The 16,716-nt window shown below is 36.9% G+C and overlaps 1 protein-coding gene across 2 annotated transcripts in view; it reads right to left on the minus strand.

Moving 5' to 3' along the window:
• The window catches only part of LOC134651310 (uncharacterized), a 174,839-nt gene that overhangs the window by 21,093 nt on the left and 137,030 nt on the right, over positions 1-16,716 (minus strand). For both annotated transcript variants that reach the window (XM_063506367.1, XM_063506368.1), the window contains 3 exons: positions 12,397-12,465; positions 12,042-12,116; positions 5,987-6,133 (listed from right to left, as the gene is read on the minus strand). In XM_063506367.1, the coding sequence (XP_063362437.1) occupies positions 5,987-6,133; positions 12,042-12,116; positions 12,397-12,465 (291 nt within the window). The remainder of the gene's footprint in view (positions 1-5,986; positions 6,134-12,041; positions 12,117-12,396; positions 12,466-16,716) is intronic.

Here is a 16,716-nt window from a genome sequence, read left to right on the forward strand (position 1 = left end):
GAACAACGCACAACTGACCATTTATAGAGCTTGTCTCATTGAAATAAAGATTATAAATGTCTATTTTATTAATTATGAATGGTCGAGGCAGAGGCAGATCAAAAACCGGCCATGTGTGAGTCGGACTCGCGCACGGAGGGTTGCGCACCATCAACAAAAAATACAGCAAAACAAGCAAAAAAACGGTCACCCATCCAAGTACTGACCCCGCCCGACGTTGCTTAACTTCGGTCAAAAATCACGTTTGTTGTATGGGAGCCCCACTTAAATCTTTATTTTATTCTGTTTTTAGTATTTGTTGTTATAGCGGCAACAAAAATACATCATCTGTAAAAAATTCAACTGTCTAGCTATCACGGTTCGTGAGATACAGCCTGGTGACAGACGGACGGACGGACGGACGGACGGACAGCGAAGTCTTAGTAATAGGGACCCGTTTTTACCCTTTGGGTACGGAACCCTAAAAATGAGATAGCGAAACAACCTGGACTCTTTCTGTGGCGACTGGCGGGAACATGCACAAAGCCGTGACGAGTGGCGGAAGACAGGGGAGGCCTTTGCCCAGCAGTGGGACACAATATAGGCTATTAAAAAAAAAATGGTACACACAGCAAATGCGTGAAATGGGGGTGCACATCGCAGGCATTTATTGCGTACCGCTTAGTGGGTGATTTTCATGTGTTTTGTGCATTTTTATCACCTGTTATGCTATGCGTCACTTTCGCACTTACATATTTGTTAGAACGTGACAGCCATGGTGACAAATGATAAAGAGCCGGCCATCTTAGTCCTATATACAGCATAAAATACGCCATAGAGCACGGATTTTTTTAGCTGCATCAGACTGATGGGCACGTTGCTCTAGATCTTCCAACCCCTTGATCTTTTCCCATACAATATCGAGAAAAGATTTAATAGCCCTTTGACTCACCTACTTTAGAAGGGGCTCTATCTTTTCTCAAGCAAATTCGCCTTGAAAGCGAAAGTTATTGACCGTCAAAATTATTACTTAGTTAAGTAAATCTAATCCGATTCGGATAAGACGTGAGTTGGATACGGGCCAAGAGTGAAAAGTACCTTTAATTTGCGCTCGAGACACCTTTCTACAGTCTTTATGTCGTTGAGACAAGGTTTAATTTTAAATCTCCTAATTATAAAATTCACTAGGTATATCCCCGAGGCGCTATTATGAAACAAACTTAACCCCATCGCTAATCAAACCTGTATGAACTCCGACTGCGTTTATTTAGATATTAGATCTCTAGTTGTCGCTTATACAGCGGTGGTAGCACGGTCGCACTTTTATCGCTTGTCACCATGCCTGTCACGTTCTAACAAGTATGTAAGTGCGAAAGTGAGGGGCATAGTGACAAGCGATAAAAATGGAACCATGCTGACACCGCTGGTTAATCAAAGGCAAGTGCTCAAAATATTTTTAGGCAACGATATCGATGGATGGTTTTCACGTTAGCATGGTTTAGCAGTAGCATCATCAGTTATTGCTATCACATAAGGTCTACCATTGACCAGTTGAGTTTTTGCTAATACAGCCATCAGATATATCAGAGCGGCCGAGGTGCTCAAAAATATCTGAACCTGCTTTGACAATAGAAGCGTGTCCAGATATTTGTAAGCACCTTGGCTGCTCTGATATATCTGATGGCGACTGTACAATGGATAAGACTACAAAATATTGAAGGTGTTAATTGAATAAGATACATCATATCCCGAGTGGTGCGGAAGGAAGATGCATATTCTGACGAACTTGTTAACACCCATGTAATGACTAAATGTGCTAAAACGCGACTATTACAGTGTTTACGTTCGGAAATGTTAACTTGCGCTACCAAACTTTAGAAGTCGGTGTCAAAATATGAATAAATACATACATTTACGTCGACCGTGGCCGTTACCTATGGGACTCGAACCGTTTGGAGGAGTGATGTATTTTTATCTGTGTATAACCTAAAAACCAATAGGTTACCATTGTGCATACCTACTGACTAGCTGCATGTACATAAAACTAGCACTAAAATATGAAATACCTATCTAAAACGGTTGGAACAAACAACACCAATATTGTTAGCTCCAAGTCCCCATATTTAGATACGACATTAGAAATGCGAGGATCCCAGAGCGGCCTTCGCGCACCATATAAGCAGCCGATCACGATTTTAGAAGTTCAAACCAATTTATATAACCGCTTCTATCGCTTTTATGACACCCAAATACGTTTCATTTGATTATGTGCCTACGCAATGATGATCATAATATATTATTATCTTATTATTCTAGTTTAAGTGGGTTGAAAATGGATTGCTTTGCTTTAAATGTGGCTATCAAACTTCGATGACGGAGTTATTTTAGAGGCCGTAGGCGCAATGGCATAAACGGAAGCCTTAATATAATTCCGTTATGTCCGTCTGTCATTCAGAGCTTTTGCTTTGAAACTACCTAAGAGTCCAAGCTATGAGTAACTTTGCGCTGACTGGAACAATACAAAGTGAGGTAGTGTCATTTGTCATTAATATTATATGCATATTTTATATTTTCATAGAAATTGAAGTTTAATGATGGCATTGCCACACTTTGTTATTGCAAACAACCAAATGCCATATAGAGTTAGGTTGGTCCAACTCTACTTTACCTAGGTATATTCATACAATTTTGAAGAAAAGTGTATTTTGTGAGCCCCGTTCTTACTTTTGTAGTTCTTAAAAGAACTTAAGTAGGTACCTATCATGAGTGGCTCTACATACAAAATGTATGTTTTTCTACTAGGTAATATTTATTATCTTACATTGAGTTATTGTTAAGTACTATGTAAACAGATTTTTTTCTGAGAATGGCTGAAGCATAGGACTTCTATTTTTTTTATTTCAAGATGCATGATATCACCGATCAATCATCCTTTTAATGAAAAACATTAAAGACGTGTTAAATTACATCAATAATTAAAACTAACTGAATGACAATAAAAACCCTTACTTTATTGCAAGGTCCGCAAGCAATAAGCATCCTCTCGATTAATCCAATTTGTCACTTAAACTATTAAGCACATTTGGAACAGTTTAATACAGTACAATTTCACTCTTATCACAATACAATAAGGTGTCAAATCCAATGTCACTTTTTTCACATATGCAGAAATAAGAAGAAAACAAACAATTCGAAAATCAAATCCGTTTAAATTTCGAACGCGTCACAGATAATCGCACGTTTTCTTTTGTTTTTTGCGCGACACCCAAATTCAATTTATTGCACGAATAAATTCTAATAAAGGTGTGTCTACACGTGCGCTGCTCGCCGCGATGCCTCGCTCACTAGTAAATAGCGATGGGCGAGTCGAGTTATCTGATTCGAATAATTCGAATCAGCCTACAGATGAGTTAATTCGAATCAAGACTATGGGCAATTCGAATCAACTCGACCACTAGCTAACTCGGCGAACAACTCGCCGAGCCGAGTCAACGCTATCACACTGCTACTAAGGCCATTCAAAAATAAACCTTAATACTGTAGCCCGAAGGCTCTTTTTACAACAACTGCCGCTCGATTCGCCGTCTCAACTCGAGTTGGTACTATGACCATTCAAAAATAAACCTTAATTCCGTGACCCGAAGGTTCATTTTACAACAACTGCCGCTTGATTCGCCATTCCAAGTATCCCAACTCGAGTTCACTGCTAGTATGGCCATTCAAAAATAAACCTTAATTCCGTGCCCTGAAGGTTCTTTTTACAACAACTGCCGCGTAACTCGCCGTCTCAACTCGCTCCGCGCCTGTGCCTGTGACCTTGTCGCGAACCACGCGAATCGTCGAGTCGAGTCGACTCGATTTTGAATTCGAATCAGCGGCCGAATCAATTCGAATGATTCGAATTGAAAAAAAGTGGACTCGTCACATCGCTACTAGTAAACAGTACGAAAGTGTGGGCGCCGGCCTTCTTCGCACTCAGGGTTATGGAGTACTTACACAGATAATAATCAATTTGTTCTAAGTATATTGTTATCGTTAGAATAGAGTTATGTATCACTTTAGGAAGTTTGTAAAGACGGGGATTTGCAATAATGAAGCTTGTAAAGTAAGTTGCTAAATGATCTTGCTTATGAGTCACGGTATATATGAGTCGTAACCAGGGGCGGCTGGTAGCTATGTATTATGGGTGTTCACTCACAATAAAAAACAAAAACTAAACCTACACATTCAATTAACCGTCGCAAAATACCTAGATGTCGGTTTTCGTCCACCCGGTCATTGAACTCTCTCATAGATTTTCGGTATTACGAATATCTTGACGACCGATAGACGCCAACTGCAGTTCATTTTACAAATGGATGTAATGTTTTTATTTAAATTTCACATTCTCACGTTAAATTCATTAATTTTTAAACACTTCACAGCAAACAAATTATGTGCTTTCACTGTTTAAACTCTTGTTTCATTATTTAGAATGAAAAAAAGCCAAAATTACATTACCGCCTTTAAAATTGACTAAGGTCTGTTTAGAAACAAGTGACAACAACAACATCAACATGGCGCGCGGGATGCGCGCGCAAGGTCAACCGGGCTCGGAGCGCCGCACCGATTTTGCCTGTTCTCTCATAGAAAATGTTCCGTTTCACGTGCGGAGCTGTGTCGCAACTTCTCTTTCGCTCTTATTGAATTTCCTATTGATCGAATGTACTAAATCTTTTTCCATAGGAGCGCAATCCAAAGCGCTCCGCTTCGCGCGTTACCTTTGATTTCTATGAAATTACGCCGAGTAGGTGGTGGTGAGCTGTCTACAAACTTATAATGAATAAAGGTTATTATTTAATTGGTATTGAGTTTTTTACGATAGATCTTAAATAGTAATATATTAAATAGGTGGTATAATTACATTTTGATTATTTATGGGAGTGCACTGCACAAGCGCTCTATAAGGCCAGCCGCGCCTGGTCGTAACATATTAGTAAGACGATGGTAAACATATAATTTGTATATTGTATGAATAAGTATCCAATAAACTCATTCAGTCAATTAGACATGACATTGGTATTGAATTATTTTAGCGAGAATCAGAACCGATAAAATGAAAATGCGATTTGGATTACATCAGTTAATGTCCTAAGATTTAAGTACTACTGGATAAATAAAGAGGAATTCAGAGTTAAATAGGAAAAGCGTTAAATCAAGAGTACGATCAGTAATCATGAAAGCCTCTAGGTCACTTCCTGAAGTTTCATGTTCTGCATTTCTAACAAGAAGATTGAGTGACTCATTTACCTATTTCGTTATTTTCCATTAGATCTACCTACTTATGATATTATAATACATATAACAGTGTTTACTACTAAGGTACCTTTTTACAAGAATCTTTATTGATGGAATACTCTTTATTACACGGTGATGGTATTTATTTAGTAGAATCGCGTCGCAATTCTTATAAACTCTTTTAAGCCCACTTTATTTGCGGCCGTTATAATCCTCCCTGCCTATTTAAACCGGATCCTCATACACTAACTTTGTCCATCGATGCTTTGACTACTTACTTATTTGTCTACTTTAACTTATCCGGCAGTGCGTCTAACTCCAGCAGCGTGAACTCAGCTGATAGCCTGCATCCCACAGCTGGGCGTCCAGCCGCGCTCACTCTCGCACATCTACTACCACACGCTAAGAGTTCCATACGTCTCTAACCTAACCTCACCTTGTCCGGCAGCGCGTCCAGCTCCAGCAACCTGAACTCGATCAACTCTAACTGGTCGCGCGCGTCCCGCAGCTGCTCGCCCAGCCGCGCTCACTCTCGGTCAGCTACTAAGCGCTCTTGTCCCATATGTCTCTAACCTAACCTCACCTTGTCCGGCAGCGCGACCAGCTCCAGCAACCTGAACTCGATCAACTCCAACTGGTCGCGCGCGTCCCGCAGCTGCTCGCCCAGCCGCGCTCACTCTCGGTCAGCTACTAAGCGCTCTTGTCCCATATGTCTCTAACCTAACCTCACCTTGTCCGGCAGCGCGTCCAGCTCCAGCAACCTGAACTCCATCAGCTCCAACTGGTCGCGCGCGTCCCGCAGCTGCTCGCCCAGCCGCGCGCACTCCCGCGCAGCAGACGCCGCGCGGTCCTGCGCCGCGCGGCATTGCCCACATGACTGTTGACAACAAGCATATCGTTATTTTTTTAAGTAGAATCACTTAAAATTAAAAATAACGAGGAAAATTTTCAGAGCATTAATCAACTGATGGCTATGACAGAAAAGGTAAATATAATAAGAGTTATTGCTTAGGAAGACCAGTCATACAAGACAGGCAAGAACTCTCGTATTCGTAATTTCGTATAAGGTAATCCCGGGGTAGATGGCCATAAGGGGGAGATTGCCCATCGAAATGTTTCATGGTTCTGATCCCTTAATGTACGTACCGTACGTAATCGTACTGTCGCTTAGACACAGTTCGAAAGGAATAGCTTCAGTCTGTAGGGCAAGTGTGTACAAACGTAATCTAGATTCTAGAGTTAAAGGCGACCAAAGAGCTTATAACATTCTAGTTAGGTTGAACTATATTGTCACGAGATTTAGTAGATGTATGAGTAGATGTAATATGAGTAACAAGACATGCTTGAGCATTATTTAACTGACGACTGTGAAAGACGACTACGTGTGACGCAATTTTTTTTTCGGCTATGTTCCTGGCTATAAAACTACGTTGTCTGAATTGTTTCCTATCGCAAGGCCTTCTGTAATGGAAACCAGCGAATTGTGAAACTACTAAGTTAAGCATATTGTCTACGATCGATTATTGTCGGATGTAATAGTGGGAATTATTCCATTTCCTACTGAATTCATTAACTATGACAATCATTTCCGTAGAACAAATGGTTTGCATTGTTACAGACGTTTGCACGTAAATTAATATTTAGTGTTGTGTACAGATGTAGTGCATAATTATTTTCCATCGTATTTTCTCGGAAACGTTCATATTTGTCATGCTATACTTGTCAAACTCAGTACTTTTCGTACCGAGACTGACTGAAATAGCAAGACACGTTCGTAGGTACGTTTCCGTGAAAATACGATGGAGAATAATTATGCACTACATCTGGACTGACTATTCGGTAACACGCAAATGAAGTAAGACTAGCTACGCGATACGTCTCGAATAAGGTATCTTATAATATAATCAAACAAAACCAAAATTAAACGTAAAAAACTGGTCACTAAAGGTACTACATAGGTACAGGAAGTTTTGACACACATATTATCTTTAGGTATGAGTATTAAGACTATTATTAAGTACCTACTGAATAATAAAGAGATTCATATCGGAATTCCTTTATTTATCTGTAGATTCTTATAATTACAGCAAGCATCACCTCACCAATAGCATCATTTCACGTGCTTGCACTCGAGATGGCATTACAATAGATGACGCAAGCGCAAGCGCCAATACTCTACGAGCAAACTTGCAAGAGATGACCTAACACGACAAGCGAAAATAGCTTATACACCTTCGATATAAGGCTTCTCGCTTTGTCAACAAGATCAGCTGACATTTATGAGACTCAAGGCCGGACGAATTCCTGAGATTCATGTCACTCGATTTTTATAAGTACCTATCGTCAACAGCAACACCGACATTTCAAGAGGATTTGTATTACGGGAATGTTGTAAACAAAGATTGGAATGACATCAATATTTTGTTATTGCAATTGACACCGGCAGGCTTATTCGGATTGTAATAACAGGTTAATCATATGATCTGGATATGTTTTTGATCTGATTATGTCAGCTATCAAAAATGACATTTTTGGTTGATGGAAATGTCGCTATTATGAATATGATCTGAATTTATTTTTGATATGATCTGTCAGCAGTTATTTTAATAGATATTTTTTTGCAGAAATGTCACTGTTGACAGCTGACAGATCATATCCATAACAAATGAAATATATTTTCGATTTAAATGTAGGTAATATGTATTTTATATTGAATGCGCCAATATCAACTTTTATCAAATAAAAAACAAAAATAATGACTTGAATTTTAACAACCCTAAATAGCCGAAGGGGATATTAGTGCCATACATTAGAAACGGACAGCATGAGTCGTCCCTGAGTGTCAAACTTCGGTTTTGTGGGAAGTGTCATTTCTGTACGGTAGTACTATTATTTATTCTGTGGTAGAAGCCTGTGGATTTATTTGTGGTACTCCCTCCCTGCGGGAGGCACGCCTCATCAGTTGAGAATTGCCTAGACCTAGTATATTGGCAAAGCCATAAAAATAATCGAAACCTTTATTGCTAAAACAAGATGAGAAAGCGAGATAGATGAGCTTCACTGATAAACCTGCCCTATTATCTGCCAACCTTTTTATCTAATGCAAACACTATACTTCTGATTAGATAAGTAATCTATGCAATCAAATACGTTATCAGTAACGTCAGCTAAAACATAATACCTACAGGCGCATATTGCTAGGTCGGGGCGTAGATTTGCTTTGGTGTGTCGTAATTATATTTTTGCGCCTTTTTTGTTGTATTTTGACATTTGAAATCAATAAAAGTGGAAATTCTAAAATACTTGACGTTTACAATTACTTATAACACTATTTATAAGGTAGCTCAGGATATTTTCAGAGTTGTATTGTATCAGATATTATTACATGTTGTGAAGTCAAATTAAATTGAAAATATACTATATTTATAAGTTCTTTTTTCTTCTTTTTTTAAAGGAATTGGCTTATTTAGGTTACCCGATTCTTTTAACATCGCACGATATTTTGTTGTATGTATTAGGTACGTCACAAATCGACAATTTACTATGCTTTCAAAGGCAATTAAAGAGAAACTCGCATGTTTACCAAAAACAAAAGAATCCAAGCGTAGACAAATGAAAGCCACTAAAGTACATAATTAAAGCTAACAAATACGATTGCCTAATCCCCTTTAGTAAAGACTATGAGTAAAATCTTATTTACATATAACGATATCAGAAAATCGTAAGTGATCTAATATTACTTTCCTAAAATGACTTTTACGTCTTGTTGCATAAGATCCAATTTTCAGGAAGGAAGTAAGTTTCATATTGATTTTGGTAATGGTAATCCTTGATATGCGGATTTTACGCACGTGTTATTCTAAATCCGGCTTAGTCGAGGTGTTATAGCACTATTGGGTATATTGGTACCAGACACCATTTTTGGAGGGTTTTTAAGGGTCAACCGCCTGGCTATTATTACTTGATAATCATTCAAGGATTTACCTCCTACTCTAGCTTTGTTATATATCCTATCTACGAGCTAGCTTAACTATTCATTATTTAGGTTCCAACGTTGACTTATATATTACCAAAGACGGGGGCCTTACGGGCACTACGAAGTCGGCCAGTTCGTTATTGGTGCACATGTTCGCTCGGCATTATATGAACGAATGAACGGGTCTTCACTTTTGAAAGCTGGTGCCTAGTTGGTGCAATACCCTAATTCACTAACCCCCTTATTCATAAACATCTGCTAAGTTAATCAGCTGATGATCATCGTTTCTCCCCCTCTATGACATAACGACAGATAGGGACAAACAACGGTCATCAACTGATTAAGTTAGCAGCCTTTTATGAATAGCGCCATTATATTTTAAAGCATGTTACATAAATAACACACACACAATTAACTTGCACATAGTATACCGGCTTTTAAATGGCATTCGAACAAGAAAAGAAAGACTCGTGACCTGTCATATACACATGAAGGCCTACCAGTTTCGGTATACAATACTAGGTACTTAATACATTTGAACTGCTCCGTGATATTGTATACCTACCAGTCACTTCTATACTAAGGACAATATTATAACTTTATAACAGTTTGACCCCTGACATTTAGAATAAGTATTAGGTACATAGGCATTACATTACAGACGCTTTAATTATAGTATTATTTCATTACATCGTGACAAGTAATATTTAATATAAATTATTTAGTTGATTACATTGGATATTATTAATTCATGGGTGTGCATAATACTATACAGAATACAATACACGCAAGTAGAGTTAGCAAACTAAGTAGCGCCATCTATGTTTGCATTATCCCTACGTTATCCTCATTAAAAGAAAAAAAACAGTATCCTGAAAAACTCAATACTTTCCATCAAGTAATTAGAATGTTAGTCTTGTCTGTCAGTCGTACTGATTGTAATGAGGTACCTAGAAAGCAAAATCACGCATTTCTACCGGGCACACTACCGCCGCATTTCTACATAACTGATAAGTAGCAATTTCCTTCGATTAACTATAAAAATCCGTTATTACAGAAAAGGTACACATGTTTGCGATTTTCTACTTTGTGTCGTTGGAATAAGGTGAAATTTGGTTTACAACTTTACATTTTTATGATCGTGTCTGTCTGAAAATCATAGATTATTACCTCCTACAGACTCCGCGATACAGCGCCATATATTTTACTACAAACACTCCATGATTGGCAATTTATGGGATAAATCTTAGTTTATTGAATATCTGTTTTAATTGGTATTCATTTAAAGTATAAACACCACTATATAATAATACATAAAAGGTATAGGTATTATAAGTGGTAAGTAACTGTTAAACGTTTGGCATATTTATCCTTGGAAGGAACTCAATTCAGTTGATAAGACTTTTTAATATACGGTTACAGGTTTTTAACGTAAACAGAAATGAAATTTGGTCCCGCTCTCATAATAATTAGCGCCTACCTATGGGGCCATATGTCCTGTATCCTGTATGCCCCGTCTAGTGAGTAGGTGATCTATGATGGAAACATCAACTGCCCGTATTACCAATGGTAATAATTACTTTCGTTGTCAACACGCAATTATAAAGTTGGTTCTCATGACACGTACGTTATGTTATGTTAAGTGTGTATGCATATTGATAAGTGTAATAGAGGCTTTACACTTTGCTGTGATTATTTCTTATGGTAATGTGTTGCGGTCCATTTACTGAATGGTTTAGATAATAATATAATAATAATAAATAATAATAAATATTATAGGACATTCTTACACAGATTGACTAAGTCCCACAGTAAGCTCAAGAAGGCTTGTGTTGTGGGTACTCAGACAACGATATATATAATATACAAATACATAAATACATAGAAAACACCCAAGACTCAGGAACAAATATCTGTGTTAATCACACAAATAAATGCCCTTACTAGGATTCGAACCCAGGACCGCGGCTTAACAGGCAGGGTCACTACCCACTAGGCCAGACCAGTCGTCAAATAATACCTACGAACATTGTTAAATCAGAATGAATTAAAGTCGTTTAAATGCATGAATGAATAGAAAAGAATTTTGATTATTTATTGCAACACATACACAAAAAACAATCACGTTTAGAGTCTGTGCGGAAAGAGAAGAGTCGTGGAATGTATTGGGCCCCATATATTCCACGACTCTTCTCTTTTCGCACAGACTCTACCTATAAATATGTTACATCATACTCGTACATATTTTTATGACTTATAATATACCATATAAAATACTGAAAAATGTCATCATGTCACCAGCTGCCGCTAAGCCAACCAGAATATGCCTGCTAATAAACATAAGCAGTGTTTCTTGAGAAACAATACCCGTAACCAACGCGACTCCATCCTTGAGGATACAATACAAAGTAGTGACCACTATTATGGTATTCTATCTGTGCTCACGGTGACCACAAACATCTATTATGTACATGTACAGACAATTACGTCATTACATCATAATCTGACACCCACATTATAATATATAAGGACTCACGACACAAGCCGAGATGCTGAGTGATCAGAAATAGCTCTATGAAGTAGTTTCCATTATTATTCATCAACAATTAGATTCCTACCTGTCATATTAATAATATGCCTATACAAAACTACGTATAAGATGCTCATATTTTTCGAGTATCAGCACAGAATAAATAATAGTACTAACTACAGAAGATTCACTCTCTAACAAAACGCGTCGGTTACGATCAGCACAGATATGGCCGCTAGGATAGCGCCTGAATAAAATGGAATAGCAACAGATACTCACCCACATATCGGTGAGCGGTTGTGGCGAGAGGGAGGCAGGCGCGGACGAAACCGCCGAGTCTGCCGGGAGAGCCTCCTAGGAAATAAACATAACTCATGTAATTAACCTAATAAAGGATGACTCACATTATAACGGCCCGGGTTCAGGCCGAGGCAACCGACACTTCGTTTCCTACAGAAAGCATCAGGTAATCACCGGTTACCTGTCACTGTCATAGAAAACTAAATTGTGCCTCGGCCCGGATTTTAAAAATGAAAACAAAAACAAATTCTGCAAAAAGCGTTCTGTTAGGCACTCGGAAATTTAGACCACCGAAATGGAATCTCAGAAAATCCTGTAATTCCACACTACTCACCCTATAAAATGTTTCTTTTCTGTGTTGTATGTCCGTTTTCAAATCTTCACGGTCACTGTTCTCTTTACTCTGTAACAAAACAAAAACTAAATTACACATCGAAAAACAAAACACAAAAAAACAAAGGTCATCCATCTTCAGGTTTTTACCATAGAATTAATATGACTAGAACAACTGTCAATCTTCAAAAGTGCGACCAAAAATGAAATGCAAGTGTGTGCGTAAATTGTCTATGTGAGATCGAAAATAGTGATGTCATGTTACAACATATTAATAATCTGTCGATGTTTGATTGCTTTATCGACTACTTTTTCAAATGTGTTATTTTAAACGTTAAAATTCTACGACATTATGACGTATAAATAACACTTGCACTGCGTGTACTATCAAAATCGTTGCAGACTTATCTTAATGTAACTCTTACTGTGTTGGAAAGTGAAGTTTAAATTTACCGCTAAACATGAGCACCTTCAAAAAGGTATAACAATCGTTATTATTTAAAGTCGGTTATAAAAGCTAATATCTTAATGATGTCTTGTGAAGAAATAATTACATAGCTATTAATATACCGACAAGTTATCGATACTGTCATATGAACATTTTGTCAAGCCCTAGCGTAAAGTAACAGGTTATGTTTTTACACAAAATATTTTAAATTATAGACTAATATGATAAAATATTAGCACACAAAGGAAGAAAAACTTATAATAAACTTTATAAACCGGCTTCTTACACTTTTTACGCTGTTATTTTGACAAAATATCGTTATGAAAATTTCGCTAGGAATATCATAAATCCTCTGAAATTTGTGTTTGCTTGGATTATTTGGCACTGTAACACTGAAATCCGGCACACTACAAGACGCAATCTTCACTGAATTACTTTATTTAATACTTTTCGTCCTAATCCGTGTATATTTTTCAATTTTAAAATTACTGTGATACGCTCTTGGCCGTCCGCGGCCGTCGTCAAAGTCAAAAGTGGTCACGTTTTCTCATTGGTAGTCTGACTCTTTCGCACTCATGGTATGTTCATATACGTGATGGCTTCCCTTTCGCACACTTCAGCTGTCTGTCAAGCGCGAGCGCGAAAATGACAAGTCTGTGGTTTTTACACACATTATTCAATTCAATTCAATTCAATACTTTATTTCCAAGAATATGGTACATACAAAGTTGGTTAGTAAAAGGTGTTAGGTCAGCATATTCTGCCGGCATGCATCGGCGTAGAAATATTTACATAACTATGTACATGTGGAGTCAAATTAAATATTAAAATTATAATTCAGTCAGTTTAACATTAACAAAAAATTAATTAAGAATTCATAATAAATATCAATTAAAAAATTCATCTATAGAGTAAAAACATTTTTCAAGTAACCACTGAAACATTTTTGTTTTCAAATTTACATGTCGGTAGAGTTTTGAGGTCATCTGGCACTCTATTAAATATCTTTACAGCCATATTATAGACATTTGACTGGGACACTTTCAGCTTCTGCGCAGGTTGATATAGCTGTAGTGGCTTCCTGCTGGGCCTTTGCTTATTTACCACTTCATCGTGAAGTGGAAAAAGCTGGGGCTGTTTTTTGACAAATTTAGTAATTTCTAAAATGTACTGACAAGGCAATGGTAGAATTTTAAGTTCTTGAAATATTGGTGTACAGTGGGCGAGATATTCGCTTCCGCTTACAGCTCTGATGCAAGCTTTTTGGGTCACGAATGCTCTTTGGATATCAATACTATTACCCCAAATAATAAGTCCGTAACGCAAAATTGAGGCGACATAACCATGATAGGCTGACATTGCAGCTTCTCTTGATGCTATAGATCTAAGCCGCCGCAATGCAAAAACAAATCTATCCAATCTGGAACATACATTTTCAACGTGTGCTCTCCAATTTAAATGTTCATCTAGAGTAATACCAAGAAACGTGGTTGAATCAACAAGTTCTACATTAGAATTGTTACAATTAACATTTAGGTTAGTATTAGTAGAGTTACGAGTTTTAAACTTAATAATTTTAGTCTTAGCCAAGTTTAATTTAAGACAATTATTTTCCAACCATCTAGTCGTATTATGCAGTTCGTTAATTGCTTCATTTTCTAGGTCACTATTATTGCTAGACTTTATGATTAGGGTAGCATCATCAGCAAACAAAATGCATGTATGTTTTAGTATGTTCGGCAGGTCATTAATATATGCTAAAAATAACAGAGGACCGAGTATGCTTCCCTGTGGGACGCCACAATTACTTGTTTTTGATAGAGACTTGTAGGTGATTTTCTTTTTCTGGACTATTTTAGTAATTTCTGTGTATTGTTTTCGCTCAGACAGATAGCTCTTGAGCCAATCATTAGCCTTTCCCCTAATGCCATATTTTTCTAGTTTTGTTAATAAAATTTTGTGGCACACGCTATCAAAGGCTTTGCTCATATCTAGGAAAACTGCTAAGATAGGTTGGTTGTCATTAAGTGATTGGGTAATATGTCTAACTAAAGCAAAGCAAGCATGAGATGTAGAAGTACCCTTTCTAAAACCAAACTGATTTGGATGGATAACATTAGCACTGTCGAAGAAATTATTAATTTTATTGTACAAAGCTTTTTCGAAGACTTTAGATAGGACCGGTATTAGTGCGATTGGGCGATAGTTATTTATCAAACTCGGGTCACCCTTTTTGAAGAGGGGTTTGATAATGGTTAATTTTAAGCGATCAGGAAAGCAGCCTTGCTCAAAAGATAAGTTAATCAAGTAGCTGAGAGGTGATGCTATTTGGACTGCACATTGTTTTAATAACTTAGTTGGAATTTCATCATAACCGGTTGAGTTAGTGTCATTTAAAGATTTTATTATTTTTATTACGTCATACTGATCTAAGGGAGAAAGAAAAATGCTATTATTAACAGTTTTTATGCCTGGAATTTCATTATAAGTATTTGCATTTACATAGGAGTTATTGATGTAAAAGTCGTTAAATATCTCACACATTTTCAAAGGGTCATCTAATACTTTGTCATCAATTTTAATGTTTATAATTTCAGATTTGTTAATATTTAAGTTAAGATTATCTTTTATTACATTCCATGCTGCTTTACCCTTATTTTTGGAATTATTTATATAAGAAATATTATTAAGTTGCTGGGCCTTGTGAATGCACTTTTTTAGTAACTTCGAATATGCTAAATATTTGTGTTTGTTATACTTTTTGTTTGTGTGCTCTTTATGGTATTTAAAGTATAAATTTCTTTTTTTGACACATGATTGCTTTAGCCCTTTCGTAATCCATTTATTTTTTATAGGTTTATTTCTTACTAGTTTATTTATAATTGGAAAGCATAAGTTGAAAAACAAGATGATTAAGTCATGAAACTCTTCAAATGCAATATTTAGATCCAATGCCTCAAAAACTTGGTTGAAAGAAAGGCATGAAATGTACTCATAAAATTTGTCTACATTTTCTTGACTATAGTCTCTCCTTTGTTCAGTATATTCTACAGACTGTCTGGGTTTCGAGTGTTCAGATATCTGAAAGGATATAGATTGTCCAGTATCGTGGTCAGACAGGCCTAAGTTATGTATGTTACACTAGCTGTTGCCCGCGACTTCGTACGCGTGGATTTGTATATTGGTGGTTATAAATTCTACATTAGCTTAGAACATTATGCAGCAAAAGATAGCAGTAGGGACGGTTAATATTTTTTTAATTATTATACAATGCATGAGATTTGTCTTTCACAACCTGGCTACGAAGTTTCAAGCCCCTAACTGAATAAAATTGTTCTCGATAATCTCGCTATAATCTCTCTCAACCCCCAGAAGATTTTCAAGTCCACTATTTAATAAAACCTACTACCTAACTACCTATTTACGAAGTTTGAAGTTCCTAGCTTTAAATAAAATTTGAACCCTCTACCAACTCTCAACCCCTGTTTAAACTTTTAGGGGATGAATTTTTAAAAACGCTGAAATTACTTTTCTTGTATTGTAATAATATGCCTTTATACAACGATTCAAGTCCCGCACTCCGATAAATATTTGGGTTCCATACAAATTTTCGACCCCCTTCACCACCTTGGGGGATGAATTATCAAAAACTCTGAAATTAGTTTTCTTTTCTCTTAATAAAATACCTTTTTACGAAGCTTCAAGTTCCTAGCTTTAAATAAAATTATAACCTATACAATCTTTCAACCCCTTTTTAACCCTGTTATGGGATGAATTTTTAAAAACGCTGAAATAAGTTTTCTTGTGTTCTAATACTATGACTTTATACAAAGATTTAAGTCTCACACTCTCAAAAATATTTGATCTCCATAC

Source organism: Cydia amplana, chromosome 10 (genome assembly GCF_948474715.1).
Source record: "Cydia amplana chromosome 10, ilCydAmpl1.1, whole genome shotgun sequence".
Lineage (NCBI taxonomy): Eukaryota > Metazoa > Arthropoda > Insecta > Lepidoptera > Tortricidae > Cydia > Cydia amplana.